Consider the following 26,237-nt stretch of genomic DNA (forward strand, 5'->3'; position numbering starts at 1 on the left):
GATGAGGCTCCCTCCCGAGTTTCCCAAGTTTCATGGAAGGCAATTTCCCCACAGATGGGGGAAAAGGGGGCCTCTGCAGCCCAGTCCGCAGCCTGGGGGCTGGGGACCACGGCCTTAGCACATTTACTCAGCATTCATAGAACTGCTAGGAATTACAAATGAAAACGAATGAAAAATGAGATTCAGAGAGATCAGGTGATGAGGTTAACAAAAGGCTCAGATCTGGGGTGGTGGCCTGCATGCCATGTGTGCCCAGCCAGAGGGCCGTTGTTCTAGCAATAAAGGGGAGGGGGGAAAATAAAAATCTATTGGCAATATTTAAACCAAAAAATATTAGAACAAAACAAACTGGATGTACTGAAAACCAAAGATAAAAGTACTGAAAATAAACGAACCTAATGCTAAAACTTTCCACTGGACTCTGGAAGCAACTCTTTTGAACCATAGCATCATACTAAAAATTAATTTAAGATTTTAGAGTTCTCTAAATATTGCTAACTCTAAGTGATAGCTGCAGCGTGTGTGCAGACAGATGACGGAGACATACAGACAGATGAATAAATGGGATGACAGATAACTTCAAAACGTTTATTTGCTATTCCCTACTTTGCAACAACAATCTCCCAATCTGGTTGGAAAAGGGACAACAGGTGACTTGTACACGGTCCAAGTAAAGAGACAGAACACATTTGGAGAATCCTTTAATAACTATATTCATTTCCAGAGAACAATAAATACAGAAATTGCAAGCAGTATACGTAACAGTAATATTTTCCTTGGATACACCTTTTTTACACAACTTAACTGGCAAACATTGTTTTCAGAAATTAACATCGGGAAAAGCTACATAACAGGAGGAAATTGTAAGTAAAATCAGAGAGTATTTCATCTTGGCCCTAGACACGGGCTGCCACCCCCGGTCCCTCGGCGGCAGGAGGGGAGGCTGGAGGGCCGCTCAGCTGCGGGCGGCTGCAGTCTGGGGCTGCTCGGACTGGAGCTGCTTGCCCAGGTATTCCCTGAAACACAGGAATGAAGTGCAGGATTTAAATACAAAGAACTGCTTGCACAGTCCAGACACGATACACACTGTCATATATACTTAAACATCTCAAAATTACTAATAAAATAGCCCTAGAGAACTAAGCCTTTCCGCATTTCAAACGTACCTGTACTGTATGAATTCTTCCCCATGTGCCACACAAAACAAGTCATCACACACACAAACTAGTAATTCTTGCACTAGCACTTGTACTAATAACCCGCGGTTACCAGTGATTACAAGGAAATGTAATTCCTTCTTGGAGAAAGTCTACTTTCCTGTTCAGATAAAGGTCTTGTGTATTCCTGCTGCCACCCCTGCAATCTAAGTTCAAAAATCAACTTAATTATGATTCCAAGTGGCCTCACACATGAAAAATAAATTTCCTGCTGTTAGAGAGCACCCACACCCACACCCTGCGGTGAACACAGGCGCACGTGGAAACACGTCACCGGAAGGGACACCGCGGCCCACACCCACAGGAGCTGCTTCCCCCGGAGCACCGCCCGCGTGGCACAGCCCGACGCCCTCCCGAGACGGTCGTGCCGACCCGCAGAGCGACCCCACTGGCGGCAGCGCTCGCGCCACGGCGGGGCCGCTGTGCGTCAGAGCGGCTGTCCGTGACCTTCCAGACCACGCTCCCCTTCAGAAAACCACTGAGCGCCCCGCAACACGCTTCCGCCTAGCTCTCAATTGCGCACAGGCACCACCGCGATTCCAGGACAGAAAACAGTCTTCCCCTTATTTTCCTGTGAAGGAGTTGCCCAGACTTGTATTTTAGAACCAACTAACAAGGACACACAAAAAAGATTTTTTAAAACGAATTATTTAAAAGATCGCCTCCTCTAAAAAGAAACAAGCATGAATTTTGGAATAGAGACACGGGTTTACATTCCAGCTCCATCACGCCACGGCTGTGCCGGCCGGTGGTTCGCAGTGTCCCGCGAAGGCTCGAGAGGTGCCGAGTGTGAAAGCGCCTGGCCAGGCGCACGGGCGGTGCCACGTCACCCTCCCAGCCCAACCCCCAGGAACGAACCCACAGGGGCTCCCAGCAGCCACTGGTAGATGCGCTTCTGCCTCTCTCTAGAGAGGTCCAGAAGAAGGGGAGAGAAGTCCCATGTATTCCACCCGCCCTGCTCTCCCCTCTGCTGTCGCAGCCTGGACCGCAGCAGCAAAGACTGAGAAGAGCAAGCAGCCCTGGGTGTCGGCGAGGAGGAGGAGTGTGTGAAGGAGCCGTGCGGCAGGGGGCAGGGACCCCTCCCGAGGCTGAAGAAAGTGAACCACGCCTTCAAGCACAGTGAGGCCCACCGAAACTTCCCGTGACATGAAAACGGTTTATGGTCTTTTTCACCCTCACAGCAAAGTTCTTACGACTGACTCACTAATTCTGGGCGTCACATTAAAGCGCGTAATATTCTTGTGTTATTAGGAACTACCCTGACATACTTTAGACAATGGGGATCTTAAGTCCAACCAGGAGTAAGTAAATAGTCATGTCCATTTTGTACAAAGGCCAAAAGGGAAGCCATCCTATGCATTCCATCCTATGCATTTCATCAGACAGAGAAACACAGTTTATGGTCACTATTAATGCTGCCGCTCTGGGACGGCCTGCAACCTGGGAGTATTTGTCGCTGCACAGGTTTGTTTTGTTTTGTTTTCTTGGCAGGGGGAAGGAGGATTATAATATTCATTGCAAAATTTCCAGGTCTTATTTCCAGATCTTATATTTTTCCTACACATACTTAACAAATTAAACCTGAAATTAGATATGTTTCATTTCAAGGGGTGTTCAAATCTTCTAATTTTCAATATTAGATTGTTTAGTGTGGTTCCTTAGAAAACACTTTAAAGTATACTCAAAGATGCTGTGGCGCCTTTGATTACAATAAGCCACGGTTCTTTCAATAAAGGAAGGACCAACGTCAAAGACCATGTTCTAAATATAAGTTTCCAAAGACAGCTAGCGAGCGCGCAAGGCAAAGCCTCCAGGACGGGTTATGGGCACCATCCTCTTCTACACTCTCGGTTTTTCACACCGACAAGGTGGCCCAGAGGCACCCACTTCTTCCTGACGTGAGTGCCTGAGTGTGGGAAACCCAGCACCTCTTTTCCTCTGTCTGCTAATGGGCGTTTATGTGATTTAGGATTTGGGGGAAGGACATGGACTCATATAGATGTAAAGGTTCCAACTAAAACCTGCACGTCAAGGGCCCTGGATGAATCTCTGAGCCTAACTTGAGGTATCTGTCATAAAAAGCCAAAAGCCAAAAGCCAAAAGCCCACCAAGAGAAGAGCTAGACTGGACCCACTGGAAGAAGAATCACATCTCCTCCTCAGGCTTTCTTGAAATTGCTGTGTTTGTTATGGCACGTGGGTCATTAAAATATCAGAGGAAACCAAACTGCGGCTCAACGAGAACCACACTGTGCTATAGAAAAAGACCCCACCTTCGCAAGCTTTGGGGGAAATCTCCTTCTTTGAACTGGGCTTGTAAAATACTGTAGTCTACTCCCCTGATGCCAAATGGCACTGTGCTGTCAGATGAAAACTCTCCCGAGACTGGGGACCCCCGGCTGGCTCTGACCCCCCTGCGATTCCAGGCCTGGGGGTCCTGGCACCAAGTGCCGGGGCTGGGAACACAAGACGGCTGCCCGTGCCGCCCTTGAGCACAGGCGCACCCACACACGACCCTCTTTCATCTCGGAGCACCCCATGGGGTGGGCGCTACCTTCTCCATGTTACAGGAGAGGGAGCAGGGTGCCGAAAACTTCAATAACCTGCCCGAGGGCCTGGCCGGGCTCTGATCCTATTCTCCTTCTCCTGTGGGGAGAAGGGCCTGGGAAGGTGCAGAAAGCAGACACTTCAGACACTTCCTATTTTCACAGATTAGAAAACAATGAGAAGGTGTGAGTCATTTCTTCAGGTTAAAGTTATATTTCTATCACGCAAAAGAAAAAACTAGTACGGATTTTATCTCGGGGGATTACAATGTATCTAGAACAAAGGATGCAAGAAGAGATCTTTTAAATGAATTAATCCAAGTATTGAGTCAATTAATCTTTCTCTCTATACATGAAGATCAATACAACAATAAAAATTCAACTTGAAGTGTAGTATTTTTCTTCTTTTTTACTTCACCCATAACGGAAACTCCTGGGGTCTCGGGATCCCAACATCTTTGAAACTGAAAACAGGAGCAGTCTGAAAACCTACTCCCCTTTTAAAAAAAATCCAAGTACAAAACAGCTCACAAAAGAGATCACACTGTATATACTACAAAAGTGTACACCTCTTGACTAAGAAATACTGAAAAACTGCTTTCCAGTTCCTACGTCGCACCACTGAAATGGCCAAGATTTGACAGGCAGTGGTCTGAAGGTGACTTAAGGATCAAGGCTCGACGCTGTTAGAAGCGAGGGCACCAAGAAGCATCTACTTGCTACGTTTACTCTTAAAACAACAGAAAGTCCCTCACAGAATTACAATTAAGTGCCAAACACTTCAGAGTATATTTAGTTGTTTAAAGAGTTAACATTTTTATTCTTTCTTTAAAACTGTAATTGAAGACACTATGATAGTATTCAACAACATGCTAACTTCAGCTATGTAACCTGAAACACATGGTAACTTCACCTAAATAATTTAGTGCCAGAAATTACATGGTAACGTCACTGATACAATTTAGTACCAGGAAAAAAGTTAATTCTCTACTGACAAACATGTTAATCGATGAAAACTACAAAGTCTCTCTTATTTTCCTTTTTTGCCTTGCTTACCACAAAGCTGAGTAGAAAACTCATTGTCACTAACATTTTTGTATTATTTTCTCTAGTCTTCTTTCAGTGTGTAAATTTTCCAAAACTAAAATCATAATGTTCCTGGAATTCTATATCCTACTTCTTTCCATGAGTTTATCATAATTATTATTAAAACTAAAACTGAGCCATAATTATGATATGTTTCTCTTTTTCATTTTTTTTTAAAGTTTATTTTTATAGATTTAAGGAGTACAAGTGCAGTTTTGTTACCTGGATATATTGCACAGTGGTGAAATCTGGGCTTTTACTGTACATGTCACCCAAACGATGTACACTGAATCCAACAGGTTATTTTTCATCCTTACACCCCTCCCACATTCTGGATTCTGCAGTGTCTATTATTCTACTCTGTATGTCCACACATACCCATTTTTTTTTTTTTTTTAGAGGTGGGGTCTCACTCTTACTCAGGCTGGTCTTGAACTCCTGACCTCAATTGATCCTCCCGCCTCGGCCTCCCAGAGTGCTAGGATTATAGGCGTGAGCCACTGTGCCCGGTGGTTGGCATACCCATTGTTTGGCTCCCATGTAAAAGTGAGAATGTATCGTGTTTGACTTTCCGTTCCTGAGTTATTTCACTTAGGATAATGGCCTCCAGTTTCATCCATGTTGCTGCAAAAGACACGATTTCATTCTTTTTTATAGCTCGGTAGTATTTCATGGCTTGTTTGTTTGTTTGTTTTCACACACACACCCATTTGCTTTCTCCAATCATCTGCTGATGGGCACTTAGGTTGATTCCATATCTTGGCTATTCTGAGTAGTGCTGCCATAAACATATTAGTACAGGTGTCTTTTTTATATAATGATATAATATGTTTCTTAACCTTTACCTGTCCTGTTTTTGGAAAACAAGTTGGTATAATACAAATCATTTACAAACTATTCTTTTCTGAATATATAAAAATAATTTATCTTAGAAAAGATGAACTTTATAAGCTGTTTATAATACAGATTTGTATTTGGTAAAGAAGAAAAATAAATTTAAAATAATTTTATTATTTAATATATGGTCCTATTTTCTTTATTGCTAACTCACTATAGTTTAGTTATAAATTCAGTGATTCCTCCAGCTTTTATCGTGATTTTGAATATGAAACAAAGCAAATGTAATACCTGAACCGTGTAAAAATCACAGCGTTCTCTCTCATCTGCATCCAACTTACAGAAACATTTAAATTCCGAAAGTAAGTACCATATAGTCAAACTATATGATATAGCTATATTGCTTCCGCAATATTTTAAAATCTCAGCCTAGGTAAAATACTATTTAACATCACAATACACACTATTTTATAGTGCCTGCTATTTACTAAGCTCTGCACTAATTGACACACATTTTCTTATTTACTCTTCACATTAATACCCATAAAGGAACAGATAAGCCCCATTTTATAGATATGTAACTAGAGTGTAGCAATGATAAATGACAAATTGTAAGGTTAGGACAACTAACCTAGTGGTGGGCGTGTATATTTGTACCCAAGTGTGTCTGATTTTAAAACTCACAGCTTTAGTGACTGTACCTCATAGTACATGGTACATTATTCTACCTCCCACTTGCTGGAGACATATTACTGGGTAGATGTGAGAACAAAGAGCTTAAGAACATCACAACGCGAATCTTCAATTTATTTTCTCAAACATATTTTTATAACCACTAGCCACTTCATTTTCTAACAGCATCTAAATTCAAAGATTAAGAGATTAGCCGTCTCCCTAAACAGGTGACCCATAAAATTTTAAAAAGAGGTCAGTGATCCTAAAAGTGTACTCTAGAGTCTCATGGGAGTTGCAGTCTTTAGAAACAAAAACGTACATTTTAAAAGCAATTGTATTAAAGAGTGTATTCTAAAAGCAATTTATGTTAAATTCACAATAACAAAATGATTTTTCCTACAGGAATTCCACTTATCAAATCTTTTCACTAGCTATAAGATCTAAACATCACTAGTCAAACCCTGGCTATGCTCAAGAATAGTCCTCCTGACCTGGCACTATACCAGCTTTGTCACGGATCAGTAGCATCTCAGTGCTTTCTCATCTGTCTAATGGATGATGTCACAGGCAATGCATTGAGCCACTCAGTTTCCCTTTAAATGCTGATTCCTGGTCGGCAAGTAGTTACAACCCAAAGCAATCTGCACAGTGCACAGCATGCCCCAAACTGAGCACACCACCGGCTCATCCGTGACGCAAGGTGCCATGCGGGAGAAATGTCTGTGCTGTTGTAAGGATTCTAACAAGAAAGTCTATTCTGGATTCATAACAAAGATAGCATGTAAGCGAAATCCACATTTAGGACTTATTATCAACTCATTTTTCCTGCATTATATTTAGAGTATAAGACTGAGAGCACGAGAGTGGAGAGGGTGTCCGATTTATCTTCTCTCGGTATTTAGACCAGTGCCTGGCACGAACTGAGTAAGAGCTTGAAGACTGTCAAATGAAAAGCAGTTGAAGAGTCCTACAGGACAGTTAGTCCTGGAAAAGGATGCATTTTTCTCCTAAAAGGAAACATGCTTGAAACACCAGCAGAGACAAAGACGTCAGCAGTTAAACCTACCAATTACTCCATAATCTAAACCATTCTATCACTGCAGAATTGCTCAAACAAAATTAAATGATCTTTAATTAGAGTCCTCTTATAACACAAGAAAGCTCAACTAAATGCACAGTAAAGAAACAATATTTTAGAAGACCAGTTCAATGTTTTAATGATATGTAGTAGAAAGTAAATAAAATCAGCTTTATAAATAAGCTTAAAAGATCTCCTAGCCTATAAAATTATTCTTTAGAGCATCCTTTCCTCACGAGATATACAAAAACTAAAATAAACCAAAACATGTGGGCCAGTTGTTTTTTTAGTATGAATTACAATCACTAAAATGAGTCTCAGAGCTATTTAAAGAATAAGGCAGTAAAATCACACAACTTTGGCACACACACTGCCTACAAGGTGACCAGAGGTTTTCAGTTTGTTTGTCTGATCTTGTTTAGTAACCAAGAATATCAGTTATAAACCCAGAAAGTCACTGGCCTCCTCCCTCTTCTTTCTCCCCCACATCCAGCTGGTATCCAGATCTTACAGACCCTCTCTCCTCAACACACCAACTCTGTCCTCCCCTCTCACCCCTGAACCTGCCTTCCCTGGGGACATCCGCACACTCCGTGGCTTGGATTGGATCTGCAGCCTCCTTACTGGCCTTTTGCCTCCAGTATTACACCTTCTCATCCAGTTACCTCCACTGTCTCTAGAACAGTCTTGCTAAAATGATGCCATTATTTGCATTACCCCTTGGTAGTTTTCCACAGCCTCCAGGAAAGAATTCGAACTTCCCTCAGCACAGCAAAGATGGTTTGTCACGAAGTGGCCACTACGTATGTCTCCAACTTTACTTTTACCTTCATAACCAGATTCCCACTACCTGGAACCACCGCTAACTGCCCACCTGGGTGTGTCTGCACACACGGCCCTCTCTCCCTAGAACTCCCCGCCCTCCCCCTTTGGCTGCTTCCTCTAACCTGTTCACAGCTCCCACCCGCTCTGGCCAGAACATTGCTGGGCCCAGGCAAGGCCCCCACTCCACATGGCCGGGCGCACAGCCCTTTCCACAGTAGTACAATGAAGTGCGTGCCTGCTGCCCTGCACGACAGAAAGAACACTCTAGCTTTCCCCCAAAAAGATAAAACAGGAAAGTTAGATTTGTTTGAATTTCGAAATCTGATATAAACTTAAAAAGTATGTTATTATGGAACTGCCAACTACTATTATCAACCTTCTCTATGAAAAATCAGTTTTCAAAGTAAAATAAATTTCATTTCAATATAGTCTATAATTAGCTATTTTGAAGTTAATAAACCAATAGAAGTGATATAACTACTTCAATGGTTTTGATTTCTTAAACATTTCAAACATTAAAACATAAAAATTCTTGGCAATGTCAATGCTGCAAGATTTACCAGATATTAATTTACAAAAGATTACAAGATTTTTCTAAGTCTTAAAAGAAGAAAGGCCTTTAAAAGGTCCTGAAACCAGCTAGGTGTGGTGGTGTGTGCTGTAGTTCCAGCTACTCCAGAGGCTGAAGTGGGAGGATCTCTTGAGCCCAGGAGTCCAAGGCTATAGTGAGCTATGATTGTACCACAGCACTTCAGCCTGGGCAACAGAGCAAGACCCTGTCTCTAAATGAATAGATAAACAAGCAGTTATTTGATCCTTTTGTAGTTCATAAGCCTGATTGTTGGGTCTTCATGCTCACGTGTGAGATGTGACTCCCTCAAACCTTGCTAAGATGTCAGCAAGACGTCATATTATCCATCTGACACATACACACACACACACACACACACACACACACACACACATGCACACGCACAAGGTCCTGACCCAAGCACACCCACAGCTGCCTCAATTATCTGTGCTGGTAGAGGTAGGTCCTATGGTGCCCCCAACACCTAATAATCAAAGTCAAAGCAATTAGTTAAATTTTAACACATAAGCATATATAACAGATTTATAACTCCTGGGAAGAAGACTGCTAGTTGTTCCTCAGCATCTTTTTTCTCTTCTTCTTCCTCAATAATAGAATCCTTGAATTTTTTGGTAGCGTACTAGCCTATAAGAATAAGGACTTTGTTTTCCAGTTCCTTTGCAGCTAGCTACATGCAGCCATGTGCTAAGTATTGGCTAATAAGGTATACGTGGAAGTGTTGGGGGCAACTCCTGGGAGCCTTCCCACTGCCTGGAACATCCACCGCCACACACAGCCATGAGGATGAGGGTCATACCCCAGGGATGGCAAAGTGCTGAGCTGGAAGAAGCTCGGATCCCTGAGCACTTGGACTGCCCAGACCTTACCTGGATATGAGACAGACAGACATCTGTCTTGTTTAAGCTATGGTTATTTGGGATTTCCACTGTATCGTTAGCTGAACCTATCCTTCCAATTATCTCATTTCTTCAGTAAAAATACCAGTATCTATACTAGATGTACACTGGCTTTAATGCAAAGGTATGTGACTAGATCAGTCAACCTGGGATTTAAAATACACTTAGGTAACAGCTTACCTACAAACTTAAAAAAATTTAGGCAGATGTCAGTAGAACTTAGATTGTTTTAAAATACTCAAATTCTAAAAACTTTCTGCTATGGTTTGAATATTTGTCCCTTCTAAAACTCATGTTGAAATTTAATCCCCAATGTAGCAGTATTGAGAGGTGGGGCCTTTAAGAGGTGATAATTGAGTTAATAAAAGAGGTTAATAATTGGTTCATAAATTAACGGGTTAATGGGTTACCATGGGAGTGGGACAGGTGGCTTTACAAGAAGAGAAAGAGAGACCTGAGCTAGCACACTCAGCCCCTCCCCACGTGATGCCTATGCCGGCCCCCTCGGGACTCTGTGGAGAGTCCCCACCAGCAGGAAGGTCCTCACCACATGCGACCCCTTGACCTTGGACATCTCAGCCTCTAGAACTGTAAGAAATAAATTCCTTTTCTTTGTAAATTACCCAGTTTCAGGTACTCTGTTATAAGCAACAAAAAAATGAACGGAGACACTTTCCTTGGTGGTCTGTCTCAATACATAGCAGTCTCGACACAATTTCCCCCTGACCGCTCCTCTGTCATCTGCTCCCCCTCCTCCCAATTCTTGTCCACGGAGATGAGCAGAAAGGCTGACTGTGGTATCAGGCCAGAGCTAACAAAATAAAGTTTAAGAACAATGACACAGAAAAGCTTCAGTACCCCCAGAAAATAGTCAGCAAGATTAAAGTAAATTATGACCATATAATGTTATTATCTACCCCAACAGGAAGACTAGCACAGCTTAAGCAAAGAGAAAGAAGAAAGGAGTGGAAAACACATAAAAACAGCTTGGAAAAAAATACCAGAGTGTGATGAGTTGCTTTTATATTACCCTTTAGAAAGCTCCAAATCACATGTTGATGATGCTTCTAAAAGCCTAATATATGAGCACCTTGGTCTGAAGAGCACCGACCACTGACAAGAAATCATTTAGTGGGAAAAACTAGGCAAAAAATTTAATTAGCAAAACATAGAGTAAATAAAAATTTTCTGTTTTAAACATTTTAGACCACAAGTTATAATCAAAACTATCCAAAGATCATTCAAGTAAAATAATCGATACAAGCCACTCTAATAGTTATTTCTTTGAAAAACTGTTATGCCACTAATGAGAACACTTTCCACAACGGTAAATATTCTGTTGTTAAACACACCTATACGTTTATTTTTGTATTTAATAATCAATATTGATTATATGCCCATAATTTATCATATTTGCTCTCATTTAATATGATACAAAGGAAAAATAATTTCCACTAACAATTATTTACAAATTGGAAGCTTGTTTTTTTCCTTAAACCTTCAACTTAAAAATTTATTTCAGGAAATGACTTGGTCCCTATTTGTTACCATATAAAGTCTATTCTTATACAGTCACAATTTTTTTTTTTTTTTGAGACAGAGTCTTGCTCTGTGGCCCGGGCTAGAGTGCAGTGGTGTCAGCCTAGCTCACAGCAACCTCAAACTCCTGGGCTCAAGCGATCCTCCTGCCTCAGCCTCCCGAGTAGCTGGGACTACAGGCATGTGCCACCATGCCCGGCTAATTTTTTCTATATATTTTTAGCTGTCCAATTAATTTCTTTCTATTTTTGATAAAGACAGGGTCTCGCTCTTGCTCAGGCTGGTTTCAAACTCCTGAGCTCAAACAATCCGCCCGCCTCGGCCTCCCAGAGAGCTAGGATTACAGGCGTGAGCCACTGCGCCCAGCCTACAGTCACAATTTTTAAAGTGTATATTTAACATTTTATAACTAAGGTACTTAAAATAATTATCTAATAATCCAAGGTACTTAAAAATTTTTATTTCCACAGGGGTAAATTAATAAGATTAAAGTAAATCGTGGCTGCCAAATTCTGAATAGATACTATTGCACCATATTACCAGGAGGAACTTCAGAATATTGTTTAAAAACAGCATCCCAAAAAGTAAAATATTCTATCACCAGCAAATAGCTTTTGTAATGTGAAACCCTAAAGCATAAAAAAAAGAGAAAGTATAAGAAACATTACTTCAAAGAGACTACAAATGATAAAAAGGTATTTTTTAAAAAATATATGATAAATAATATAATACAGATAATTCCAAATACAGGTACGTGTGGGAGGAAAAAACAGGTCTTGAAATTACCAGGTTATAAATCACTATTTGTAAAAAAAAAAATCTTAAATGGATATTTAATATAGGTTTAATATGTTTTAATATTTTAAACTACCATATTTAATGTTATCTAATTCATTTTCTTGATTCTATAGGTAAATGGGCATAACAAGCAAAGTGTTTAAATGAGAGAAATCACCCTCATAACTTCAAAAGCCAAGATATCAAAAAAGAAACAAATGGTGTTAATTTAATCTGTAAAATTTGAAGGCTATGATGATGGCCATATTTACTTGATTAAAATGCTTATAACTCATGTTCCATCTACTCCTAAAAAGATGTGGGAAGATGCCTAACTTAGGGCTTAGGGGTCAGGCAGAGTTCAGTTGTCCTTAGAAGTTGTTTTCTTACCACCCAGCAGGTAAGTTACTTTCCCTTTCAGTGGTAACAAGAGTCGTCACCCTAAACCTAAAGTCAAGTTGGGAAACGGGTAGAAAGGCATCTCTTTCCATCAACAAAGAGCCAAGAGCAGCAGGCAGTGGTTAAATAAGTGATGCACAAAGAAGGGAAGGCCAGGCAATCAGCCTACCGGGGCCCATCCATCAGTCCCGGCTGTAGGAAAGGCGTCTGATTGCCGGACAGGACCTGCACGCAGCCAGCTTCCTGCACAAAAGTCAGGGTGTGGGAGGAACAAAAGGAAAGAAGGGCCAAAAAAAAATTTCAAATCATTCAGCAAACTGTAGATGTGGTAGCTGCAATCAAGACAGAAATGGCAAGGAGATGGGATGAAAAGAAAAGAAAGAATAATCAGGACAGTAAGCAACACACACAGACGATGAAAATAAGAAGAGACGGAAGAGGGACGAGCTCCACAGCAGCGCCATCCGCGCAGCAAAGCAAAGCCCGGAAAACTAGCTCGGTGGGAAGAACTCTCACTGTGCTGGGGAAGGGGTGCGGGCGGCCGTACACCCATTAGGCCCCAAGGATGCCTACTGGAGGGAGCAGGAGGGAGGGACACCAAATTGGAATTAAGGGTTACACGACCTGGGTTCCAATCTAATGTCCATAAATAGAAGAATCTGGACAATTATTTAACCACCCTTATGCCTTGGACTTCTTATCTCTTATTAACAATACATACAGAGGAGAAGAGTGACGTCTGCCACGCAGAGATGTGTGAGGATTAAAAAGACAGTGTGTGTCCCTGGTTAGGCCTACTTTAGTGCCTCAATAATGTTCATTCTCTTCCCTCCCCCGGTCTGGGATAGGACTGTCTCGCTCCACTCCCATCCGCCCTCTGAGCACTCACAGTAATTGATAAAGGCTGGGAAACACACTGAACAACGTCAAAGAAATGTATTGCTTCCCACCCGCTACCTACACCCCTCCACCCCCAAATTACTAGTTTGGAACTTAACAAGTTAAATCTTTAGCTACAAGGAAAACACTTATCCTGGGTGACCTGGACACCCCATTTCACCCCTACCCAATTTAGCAATTCATTTCAATAACTATTTGCTAATAATCTGGACAGATGTTTTAATCTCACCATTAGAAGGAGTACTGGGCAGGGAAGTATCTACTCATTTAATGGTAGGCGATCCCACTAACGACCTCTACCTAGGTCTTGAGAGCCTTGAGTCTTCCATCTCTCCCGTTCCAATTCCCTCCTGGCAGCATTTAAACATCACCTATTTCAAAACAAATAAGAGATAACAAAAATCCAATCTCCGCTTTAGGTCCCAAGTACTGGCCTCCTCCTTGGCCTGACACAACTTCAGGAGGAAATGCTCACGCTATTCTTACTTCATCGCTGTCCTCGGCCTACTGCCATCTACCTTCTGGGGCCACCAAGGGCCCTGGCCCAGGTCACCAATGGCATTTTCACTGCCACAACCATCGCGCACTTTTTAGCCCTCCCTTGCCCTGTCCCCTTGGCTTATTTTACACCGGAATCCCACTACTGGGTATTTACCCAAAGGAAAAAAAGACATTTTATAAAAAAGACACTTGCACTCAAATGTTTATAGGAGCACAATTTAAAATTGCAAAGATGTGGAAATAACCCAAGTGCCCATCAATACATGAGTGGATTAATAAAATGTGGTATATGTATACAATGGAGTTCTACCCAGCCACAAAAAACAATGGTGATCTGGTAGCTTTTGTAACAACCTGGATGGAACTGGAGACCATTCTTCTAAGTGAAGTAAAGCAAGAATGGAAAGACAAACACCACATGTACTCAATACTAAATTGAAACTAACTGATCAACACTCATGTGCACATATGGAAATAAAACTCAATGGAAATCAAGTAGGTGGGGAGGAGGGGAAGGGTAAACTCACACCTAATGGGTACAATGCACACTATCTGGGTGAAGGGCCCACTTGTAACTTTGACTCCAGCGGTACAAAAGCAAATTATGTACCAGAACATATATACCCCCATAATATTCTGAAATCAAAAAACAAAAAAACCCCAAAAAACAGCATAACCAAACTGAGCCAGCTGAATGTGGAAAGGTGAGCTAGAAAATCATGGAGACACTAAGCTCAGTCTGCTGCTTTGGAGCAACACTGGGTCTTGGGCAGAAAGGCCAGACTGCAGAAAAGCACTAAGCAGACAGGCTACAGAGGTGAGAAACCATGTTTCCCAGAGAGAAAAGGAGATGGAAAAAGTTGCTGCCTTGCTTACTGCCAGCCTTCTGGTCCCCAGTTTCAGTGGATTATGTGACTTCACCTAACATTAGATTCTGTGAGCTATGTGATAGCCTTATACCATTATCTCCTTGTATTTAAGCTAATGTGGGTAGGCTTTTGTTTCTTGCAAACAAACTATTCCTGGTGAATATAAAGAATAAGAAAAACTGTTTAGGCTTCAGTTTAACTAAGATACTCTTTCACTAGTAGAATCAATTATTAATACATTCCTGTTTTGTTCTGATGGAACTTCTAGAGGCTAACTTGTTTCTACAATTTTATCAATTACATTATTCTTAGCTAAATGTACAGCTTCTTCAGATGATCTATAAAAACACTAATTTTTTAGATTATCATTTAAGAATCAATTTTTACCATCCCTTCAATTTTATCAAAAATGAAATGAATAAATCAGGATGCATTACTCTTACTTAAAATAACTTGTACTTCTTAGGACAAAAATAGCAAAATTGTTATAAGTTGTCAAGAGACAATAAACTGGATACATTTGATTTTAAACATAAAATATGTAAAAGATATCTTAGAAAAAAGGTGTGCATACACAAACACACGCTTTTGTAGGCAGAACAAAATTAGATTAAAAAAGTAGAGTGTTAAAATTATGCTAAAAGTTTAGAACATTATTGACATACTTAGCCATGAACATATGAACCTTACTAAATACACGTCATTCATTTCTTTTTTTTTTGAGACGGTCTCGCTCTGTTGCCTGGGCTAGAGTGCCGTGGCGTCAGCCTAGCTCACAGCAACCTAAAACTCCTGGGCTCAAGCAATCCTCCTGCCTCAACCTCCCGATTAGCTGGGACTACAGGCATGCGCTACCATGCCTGGCTAATTTTTTCTACATATATTTTTAGTTGTCCAGCTAATATCTTTCTATTTTCAGTAGAGACGGGGTCTCGCTCTTGCTCAGGCTGGTCTTGAACTCCTGAGCTCAAACGATCCAGCCGCCTTGGCCTCCCAGAGTGTTAGGATTACAGGCGTGAGCCACCGCTCCTTGCCCATTTATATTTCTAATAACTAAAGAGAACAAATGTCTACAGTAATCTAAATATCTTATAATTTACTTTCTTAAAATTGTATTCATGTGGGAGAACACTCACTCTTAGTATCCCAAATAAAATCTCTAGTACTAAGTTGTGTTGAAAAGCTTGGTGAGGATAAGTTTTTTAATAACTTTATTACCCTAGAAGAGATCAAACACAGGTCATTTTCAGAAACTCATAATTGAGATAGGAAGGTGATATTGAGTCACATTTTTCTCATGGTAATGACCTGAAATGAAACTTATCAAATGGTACTTAGGTGCTAGACGGAAAGGAGAAACAGAAATGAGATACAGTTCTCGCTGGCTCCAGAAGCTTGGCTCTGAAAGTCCAAGCCTGGGGCCATTCTCACCTCCTCCCCAGTCTCCCAAGGAAACCCAGACAAGATTCTTTTCCAAACTGTTACATTTTCTGTTTAAGATTCAGTTCCCCATGCACTGATGAATACAGACTGCTGACTCAAAAGGCATTAACATTTTTAAAAAATAAAATTTCAAAAGATATTTTGCAACTTTTATAATAATAATTGACTCCGTCAAGAAACACCCATGGATGCTAAAATAATTGGGTGAGAGTGTGCTGGGAAACAGAACAAGTATTTAGGGTCTCAAAATATCTCCCCACAGATTACTTACTTATCACAAAAGAAAAAAAAATTCACTTACAGTGGAGATCTCTAACAGATGCCACCGTAACCAAGAGCTCAGCGTTAAACTGCCAGTACTAGGGGGAAATGACTCGGGAGGTTCCTGATGGAAACACTGAGGGGGACACCACACCCCTCCTGGTGTTCCTGCCAAACACGCACAAACTCAACCTCATCCTGGGGAAACACCAACGGCTCCAAAGTGAAGGACATTCTACCGAGCAACTGCCCTGTAGTATTTAACACTATCCACGTTAAGAAAGACCAAGAAGTGTTCTATTTAAAGAGGACATGACGGCTAAATGCAACGCATGATCCTGGACTGGACAAAAAGTATGTGCTAAGCCAAGAGCATGAGCAATAGAGAAGGAAGTCTAAATATGAGCTGTATGTTGCATCAGTGCACCATAGTTATACAAGAGAATATCCCTTTTTTGAAGTATTGAGGGTTGAAGGGTCAAAATATCTGCCACTTATTCTCAAATAGTTCAGAAAGAGAGAGAGCAAGAGAGAGAGCGCACATGAGCACAAACGTGGCAAAACGTCAAACTGGTGAATCTAGGTGAAAACAACTCTTTAGTATGTAAAATTCTTTCCACTTAAAAAGTCAAAAAAAAAAAAAAGACGAAGCTTCATAAGGAAGGATTCTTCTCCCCACACTTCCCTTTTCAATCACAGCCAGGAGGATGAAAGCTCCATTCTACAGACAGGAGAGCAGGAAGACTGAAGGACCCTGGTTCTTTCACGACCATGTTGATACCAGCTCTGGACTTGCCAACATGACATAAGAAAGAAAGATCCTTTACTTTTTAAAATAAAGATCCTAAAAGAAATAAAATTGACATTCAGATTACTGTGATTAGGTTAAGCCTTCCTGAAATACTGGGGCGCAGCACATGACTTCAAAGGTGGTCTTCCAGCCTCAGTCCAGCCGCTCCCAGTCTTGCAGGTCGTTCCTGGTGACACTGCTCTGACTCCCCACACAGCCTGCTCCAGAGCCTCTGCCTGGAAGTCCTCCCTGCACCCAACCACATTTCATCCCCTGACTCCTTGATCCTCAGGACTCAGCTCGAGCACCGCCTCCCTCAGTCACCGTTTCCAAAGTCCTGGAACAGAAGTACACATACTTCCATCACAGCGCCCACGACGCTGCACTGCAACTGTGCGCTACGCCATTATTCTCTACTTCACATTTCTCTACTGTAGCACATACTGAATTATCCGACAGGTACACCTGCCTAAATCAGAGACAATCACAGAGATAAAAGTAAACACTCCCAGAGCTCCCTTATCTGCGAAAGGAACTGGATACAAATGGAACAGAGCAGTGTTCAAATCAAACACTGAAGTGTTTTCTCAGAAGACATTTCTAGGATAGTTAGCAAGATAAACGACTGTCATTCCAGAGACTATTTTTGTTTCAGGCGCGTACAAATATGTAGCCCTTAAGCCCTGAAGCGCCAGTACAAGAGGTACAGGGAAACAGAGCTTTGGTACGGTGTGGGTGTAAGAAATCTGATCTTTCAGGAAAACCTCTGGCCCTCGAGCTAACACTTTGGCACCTTTTTCCTGAATTCATTTTTTTAAATATAAGTATGGATGGATGATAAACTTCTTTTAACTCACATAAGGGGATTTAAATTTAGAATATTAAAAAAGTAACTGCTACATTGCTGTATAATTCTTTTAAAATGTAAATTTAATAAAAATACAATTAAAGAATATTTACATCAAAAGATACCTTTCTTAAGATGACAGGCTTATCATCTTTTCTGGGTGGACAGGGCTGAATCCTGAGATTTTTACTAGTGACAAAAACTTGTCAATTCATTTCCATTACCCATGAGATTTTTGCCCCCATCAAGATGTAACATCTGGGTGACATACAAAAAAGGAAACTGAGAAAATAATTCAAAAGCTTAAATCTCTTAGAGAGTAGATATAAAATTTGTTTAGCCTGTATTAAATTGATTTTTAGCATACTCTACAGATCATTCTATTGAGGTTTATTTAAAACATACACAAACACACATAGACATGTGCAAGCGCAATGAAATATACCAAGTGACCACAAAGTAACTACTCCACCCATGGAAGGAGAAGAGAAAGCATTTAATGGCAAAGCAAATTAATTCATTTTTCTCTATTTCTTCTTACTAGACAAGCTTTTTTTTTGTTTATGCTTTATCAATTCTTCAAAACCCGATTCAGGTATCTGTTTGTCTAAGAGGTTGATCCTAATCAAACAAAACCAAACCATGAACTAGATCCATAGATCCTTACACCTGAGTCACGTGCACCTACATGTGAAATCTGTATTTGATTTAATATTTAATTACAAAGTGCATAGACTCCATTATTCATCAGGGGTTTTATTTTCTTTACTGTCAATGCTTATTATCCACCTCTTCCAAATGTTTATTTAGGCTGGTACTTCGCAACAATCTAAGGTTTATGTTATGCTGGCACTTCCAAATCAACTGTGATTAAGTGGTATACAGTGTCCAGAAAAAGAAAAAGTTAGCACAGCCTCAAGAAATATCTCTTAATTAGCAAAGCAGTAGCAGCTTTAGACTGGGAGATAGAATTGCCCAACTGATGGTGAGACAATAGCTGTAAAGAATTCCTCTGTACTTGAAACTGGTCTCAATACTTTTTAAAAATCCTGTTTATATATATATATATATTTTTTTCTTTTTAATACACAAAACATATAACGCTGAAGACATTTTCAAAGGTTCCTCCACTAAAAATGTCAGAATAATAATAATGTGGAAAATTCCAAGCACCCAGAAAAAGACCAAAATTTTCTAAATTAATTATGGAAAAGTTAAATCTGAAAATGTTATATGTTTATTAAAAATCATATGGAATGTTTTAGTAACATGATTATTAATGCTAAAAGGTTAAAACACATAAGGGCTTTTTTTCCCTCCAGTTCTTAAGTAACTATTTTAATTACTCTGTTTATGGCTGTACTCTTACAGAGTAACTAAAATATCCTAAGGAGATACAAATGTCAGAGTACAAAGCAGTTTTATCCATACTGTTCACCTGGTGAGTTTTTCTCTGTTACATTAATTTACCTATACATACAGATCTAGAGAGCGGAATACTGATAACTTATTCTGCTTGAGAAAGGGTGGAAAAAGAATCTAGAAACATAAATAGAAAATTCTACACAAGATCCTCTACCTACAAAATTCAGTGTTCCTTTCCTGAAGTCCTGAGCTGTCCATATGCACATATTGTTGCTTCTGAATTAGAGGCTGATTACATTTTAAATCATTCTGTAGGAGAAAAATGATGAAATTTTATGATGTTAAATGTATGAACTGGGCGTATATACATAAGTTCTCTAGAGTAAGTTGTCATTGTTTATGTATTTTGCCAAATTTATAAATATAAAAATCCAGCACTGCACAACAGAACAAGGCATGCACCAGGAACGTCAGCGTGGGTACGGAAAGACCAGAAAGCTGCACGTGCCACAGCGAGGGAGACTCGTGAGCAGGAGCAGCCTGCTGGAGGCCTCCTGAGTGAGGGGCCCCAGTGCACGCCAACCGTCCCCTCCCTCCCTGGCAACTCTATTCCTCCCCGCCCCACACTCCAGTAGGGTTATCTGTAATCCATCATTCTACGTAAACACCGATGTGAACCGGAAGGGGAGAAACACTGGCTATGCTAAGACCTGCAATCAGGGAAGTAATTTTGAAATCTATCATAAAATCACGAAAAGGAATTAAATAAATACTTTAACATGTTTTATGATTCTATACTTCATGTTATATAAACTAAACTCTATCCCTACATTAAGAAATAATATTCAGCTCCTAATAACAGAATCAAAATCAAGATCCACGGCTGACCCAGTTCCATGATTTCGTAAGTATCTAATTTATACTTAGAATGTAATTTTGAAATTATACTTAAACTTTTTAAATTCCCTGCAGAAAATAATAAATATTAACTTTACTGTATCAAAAATTACAAATTAGTCTAATAAACCAAAACTTCAAGAACAATGCAATATCAAACTTTAAAAATCACTTAGGGTAGAGAAGAAGATCCGGGCGGTGCTGGAACTGTCAGAACGTGGCCTGGGCGCGAGCGGCGACTCTGGAAAACGCCCGGGGGCTCTGCAAAAGGGCTGCTCTGCCGCCACGCAGACCTTCACGCTACTTGCACCCACAATCATATTTTGTTTTCAAGTAATTTATCTTACTGCGGAATGCTAAAATACATCATTGATAAAAACTCATTTCAATTTAAATCGAACCGATGCTGAGACAACAAAGTCAACTGTGTTTTCAAGTTTTCACTTGATATGAGAGTAAATACTTCTAAGAGAACTTTGTAAGATTGAACCAATAAACGTCTTTAGAACATCAGTAGCATATTTTAAGCTAAAATGCCCCCATTTTAGGCAAGTAGAAAGGTAGTTTTAACTAGAATGGTTTAATACAGACAACTAGGTTACCTGAGTAAAGACACTGATCCAAACCCCTTTTACATTTGGGGATACACTTTGCAGAAGATTACTTTCCAAATAGTATTCTATTTAGTCTCCTATTAATCTGGTATTGAAATAAATTGCTTGGCTTTGAACTATTAAAAAAAAGAAATAAATTGCTATTACTTGAGCAACTTTCATTCTCTGGTGCACAGACACACAGAAATTTGTAAGTCACCACAAAATACAGAGGTCATATATGAATAGTAATTTTCCTTAATATGAAAATTTCTTTATGAAGAAAGTATATAGAAATATAGTAACAATAATCTTCTTCACTAAATGCAAAGAAGATTTATCAAATTTAAAACATTAAAGTTAAAATAGCTTGGCACATAATTAGAGAGAGGGTGGGAAAAAGAACTCAGTGATTACGAACGGATAAGCCAGTTTCTGTCTGTATAGACACACTCTTCCTCTTGCAATCAACTATAGAAAAATGTACTATGAGACTAAGTTCCTAAATTCAAGGAAAAAAATCAAATTTAAAATATTTCATCTTCAATGCATAATCATTTGAACAACAAAAATTCTCAACCAAAAACTTTCCTCCACAGGCAAAGAGTCAATATTCTGTTTCCATTTTATGTACATCGTTTCTTTCACTCAGGAATATACATTAAAAAAAGAAAAGAAAAACACTAAATCTAACAACAAATTCTTCAAGAACTATTAAAATGAAATCATTTTTTATTAATAATTATATTTCAGCAACCCTAATTTTAACAAAAAGGGAAAATAAAACTGTGACTTTCACAGAATTTTAGAAAAACATCTGGCAAATACAAGTTCATTGACTGCAACAGCCTTAAACTCTATTAAACGCTAACATCCTTTAAACTAATTTCATGAAAGATATGTAAACAAACTGTGAGATATGAAATTTCTAAATAATTCCTTCATGTTGAAAAATCTAGCTTGAGGTAAAGTGAAACAGAGAGAAAAATCCAACAGAGTATTCTATCCATGTTTTACTGATAGACTTAGAGTTACTCCTGCTGCTGCACAGATAAAAACTAATTTGGAGTACTCTCTGCTTTGATCCCATCCACCTTGCAGTGAGGATATGAAAAAAACTAAAAACATTTCCAGCTCATCACGTGCTGCCAGCACTAGCTCTGAAATCTGCCCAATCCATCTACTTCTGACCTCAACGTTTACCACTTGGTTCAATCCACCAACCACCTCAACCCTAGATCACCACGAGAACCAGCTAAAATGCTCTTCTTGTTTTCACGTTTAGTCCTATAGGATCAATCTATTCTCCGGAGAGTAGCCAGAGTGATCTTTTTAAAACATACCAAGTCTTGTCATTCCCCTGTTTAAAAATCTTTCAATGGCTTTCAACTCATCTCATAAAAGTTGAGAGTCAAATGGCAGTCCACAAGACCTTCCGTGATCGGGTCCCTGCCTGCCTCTCAACCACGTATTTCCATCTCAGCCCTTGCACCATCTTTCAAATCAGAGTTTCTCAACCTCAGAACTGACATATAGGGCCACACAGTTCTTTAATGTTGGGTACTGTCTGTACATTGCAGGATGTTCATCAGCACCTCTGGTCCCTACCCACTAGGTGCCAGTGGCATCTCCACCCACAAGCGTCACAACCACGTAAGTCCCTATACATTGTTTTAAACAAGCCAAGCTCATTCCTGCTTTATGGCCTTTTCCCTTTCAGCCCCTGTACCTGAAATGCTTGTTACCCCTGATAATTGATCTGTCTGGCTGGTTCCTTATTACTGTCTCAGCTTAACTGTTTGGCCTACTCAGAGAGGTCTTCTCTAATCACCCTATGTAAATTTGGACCCACTTCCATCATATTTATAGTTGGCACTTAACATGTCAGGGTAAGAAGTATTCAAAAGGCAGTTGTTGTAAGAATGCATAACAGTCAGTATCTGTGAGAAAAGTGCGTAAGTGGCAGGACCACAACATGTAATACATGATGCCTAGATAGTCCCTTGTGCTGTATCTGCCTGTATCTTCAAATGCACCCATTCTAATGCACTATTAATCTTTTCCTTTGGAAGCACTGGTAGCATTATTGTCATAGGCAATGTACTGTTGTTCGTTGTGCCTCAACAAAAACAGTCCAAAATCAGGTTATTCTTCCCGAGGGCAGAGCATAGAGGCATCTGAACTGTTCAGGAGAGCCCTGAGAGCACTGACCCACCCTACAGCTGCAAACGGCCCTGCACAGGAAACCCTCGTTTGTTCTTTCATTACACGAGGGCCCACCATTAGCTCTAAGCAGTTACTCCTTAATTTAACTTGTTTTAAGCACATCAATAATTTTTATTTTAAAAATAAAAACAGCAGGAAAGCATGACTTTGGTTACTTCGAAAGCAAAAAGCTATAATGAATGAAATGTGACAGCTGAATCTGAATTGATCCATCAGTTTTTAGTGATTTTATGTGAACCTGTAAAATCCATCCAGGTTAACCACATGTTGAATAGTTAAACACCGCAAAATTGTAGTAATCAGTAACCGGACTGTATTCCATTCAACTATAAAAAAGACTGACTTATGTCACAGAGTCCTTTTAGTTACTTCTGAAGCTGCTTTTGATATTATTACTCTGAATTCTTTGAGACTATAAGTGTAGATTGCCTTTTTAAAATTTTCATGTCATTGCTATGAGTTACTAAAATATATTTCTAAAGTTTTAATCAAAATCGCTGGCATTAAAAATGATCACTCATAAGATCGTCTACATAAGAACTTTAGAATGGGCAAATGAGGGCTTGCAGACCTACGTATGCGTGTCAGCAAAAAGCTGTAACATACCAGTTGTGCACCATGAGCTTCTGCACGGCCAGCAGAGCGTTATACCGGACCTGCTGGTCTTCATGATGCATGTGGTTCATTACCAGCTGCTTCCCACCGAGCTGCTCGATGACCCTGCAAACAGAGGAGACTTGGTGAGGAGGCTGCAATTACTTTCAAGTCCATGCTGTTCATAAACAGAAAGTTCAACTACCAAAACGCCAAGAGACTTTTTAAAAAGTTACAACGTACACCAGGCATGATGTCATGTGCCTGTACTCACTGCTACTCGGGAAACTGAGGAGGGAGGATGGCTTGAACCCAGGAATTTGAGACCAGACTGGGCAACATAGTGAGACCCTATTGCAAAGTAAATAAATTAATAAAAGTTACAATATTTGTAACTAAACCAACACGTGCCTTTTTTACATCATTTTCTCTGAATCACAGATTTAAAGTATTCCTCTTTTGAATTACTAATGATAAATCCAACTGTTGTTCTCATTTCTTAATCCAAGAAAACATCATCTACCCGGATAGCACACAGACAATAGTACTCTAGATTATAGTTTTCTAGGTAGTTGAGTATTAACTTATTACTGTATTTCTGGCTTTCTTAAAATGAGTATTGAACACCATCGAATCTTTATAATTACATAAGATTAATATCAAGTCCACCAGCGACCATGCCATGTGACAGGTATGGGCTTGGATGCAGGCAGCAGAGGACAGAGGGTTAAAGAGCACCCATGTTAATTTCCTGGCAAAGACTATCGATTTTAAGATATCTGCCCCTTCCTCACAACAAAGGGATATGGCCATGTGACTTTCTGGGCAATGAGACAGAGGAGAAAATTCATATCTTCAAGGGCACTGAAATGATGGACAACCAACACTGCTTTCTATCACGGTACCCCTGACACCCTGAAAATCCACTTATATTACAGACACAAAACTAAAGTGAAAATGGCTATTTGCTTCACCAACAGGAACAAAGAGGCTCCCTGTGCCTTTGCAATGGTGTGGGTCTGGACAGAGCCGTGGAGCCCCTCAGCTCCAGTGCACTTTGATGTAATAGGCCCTGGGTGCTTTAAGACAAACTCACAGATCAGTAAAGTTTCTAGGATTAGGAAGAAATAAGTGAATCGGGGTCGGGGTGAGAGGGAGGCTTTTACCTGTAAACCTTTTAATTTTTTAAAGAAACATTTTTAAATGTATTGACGGGAAAAAAGAGTACAATATAAGTATATAATGAAACAGTAATTGAACACTTGTTGTGTAGCAGGCACCGTCCATTAAACATTATCCTGTCTAACGCATCAGTGCAGCCATTCATCAGACATCTGACATTAAGCAAGTTATTTACCTCATAAATTGCCCCTGCCAAGCAGGGAGGACGAGGACATCTCCTTGACAGCAGTGTTGGGACCATTAAAGGACATAAAGCCCACGTCCCCACACGACACTGGGAGCCCAGGTCAGCTGCCGTGACAACTGTACAAGGGTTGCTCCCCTTCCGTCCATTCTCCTCACTGTGATCAAAGCGATCTTCACAAAACTCTGAATATAATTTTTCCTGCTTAAAACAATTCAGGGGCTTCCACTGCTCTTAACAAAAGGACCCAATTCCTTAGAGCAGATGCTGAGGCCCTTTCCACAGCGCCCCAGGCCCGGTTCTCTGGACCTTCTCTGAGCGGAGCTGGCAGCCACGGCCAGGAACCCCCTGAAGGAGCCTAAGGCGCGCGTACCCCCGCAGGCCCGTCACAGCCTTCTGCGCTTACCGGCCTGCACGGCCCCTGGGCGCTATGCTTGGGGGCCGTCTTAAACAGTAAATCACCCCCCAAAACACAAAAATGAAAAAAAGTGGCACTAAACAGGCCGCAAACAGGACACTTTACAGTACAAGAGGGAACACAGGGCGGCAGAACGTTGCCTTGTCCCACGTCCGCCAGAAACCGCCCACTGACGACTCAAGCAAAATGCCTCGAGCACTGACACGGGGATTACAAGCAAACCTCAGTAGGTAGGCAAAGTCACAAACCTGGAATCCATTAATAATGAGGACCAACACACAATTTCAGAAGCTGTCATATTATGAACAAAATATGACTGATAAAAAAACAGATCACACGCGATTTACAATAATACCAATATGAGCACTTTTTCCACGGGTTGGACACTACACTAAATGCTTCGTATTTTTTATTTCATGTAATCCTCACAACAAACGTACTTCCTAGCAATCTATGAAGCAGTATTTTTGACATTTTATACTGCCTTGTCCCTTACACTATCTTCTCATACTACCCGCAGCCAAGAAATTTTGAAGAGCTTTGCTTTTTCCTTTTTTTTTTTATTTCAGCATATTATGGGGGTACAGATGTTTAGGTTACGTATGTTGCCCTTGCCCCCCGCCCCAAGTCCGAGTTTCAAATATGTCCATCCTTGGGGTGGTGTGCATTGCACTCTTTGTGTATGCAAATACCCGTCCCCT

General features: G+C 40.4%; 1 protein-coding gene across 1 annotated transcript in view; it reads right to left on the minus strand.

Annotated features, from left to right (window-relative positions):
• Nucleotides 1–692: 692 nt before the first annotated feature.
• The window catches only part of ATP6V1H (ATPase, H+ transporting, lysosomal 50/57kDa, V1 subunit H), a 146,025-nt gene continuing 120,480 nt past the window's right edge, over nt 693–26,237 (minus strand). Inside the window, exons 13-14 of the mRNA XM_012661390.1 lie at nt 23,765–23,878; nt 693–1,016 (exon numbers count right to left, since the gene is read on the minus strand). Coding sequence (XP_012516844.1) covers nt 956–1,016; nt 23,765–23,878 — 175 coding nt within the window. The 3' untranslated portion in view covers nt 693–955. The remainder of the gene's footprint in view (nt 1,017–23,764; nt 23,879–26,237) is intronic.

This window comes from Propithecus coquereli, unplaced genomic scaffold (genome assembly GCF_000956105.1).
Source record: "Propithecus coquereli isolate 6110/MARCELLA unplaced genomic scaffold, Pcoq_1.0 Scaffold71, whole genome shotgun sequence".
NCBI classification, from domain to species: domain Eukaryota; kingdom Metazoa; phylum Chordata; class Mammalia; order Primates; family Indriidae; genus Propithecus; species Propithecus coquereli.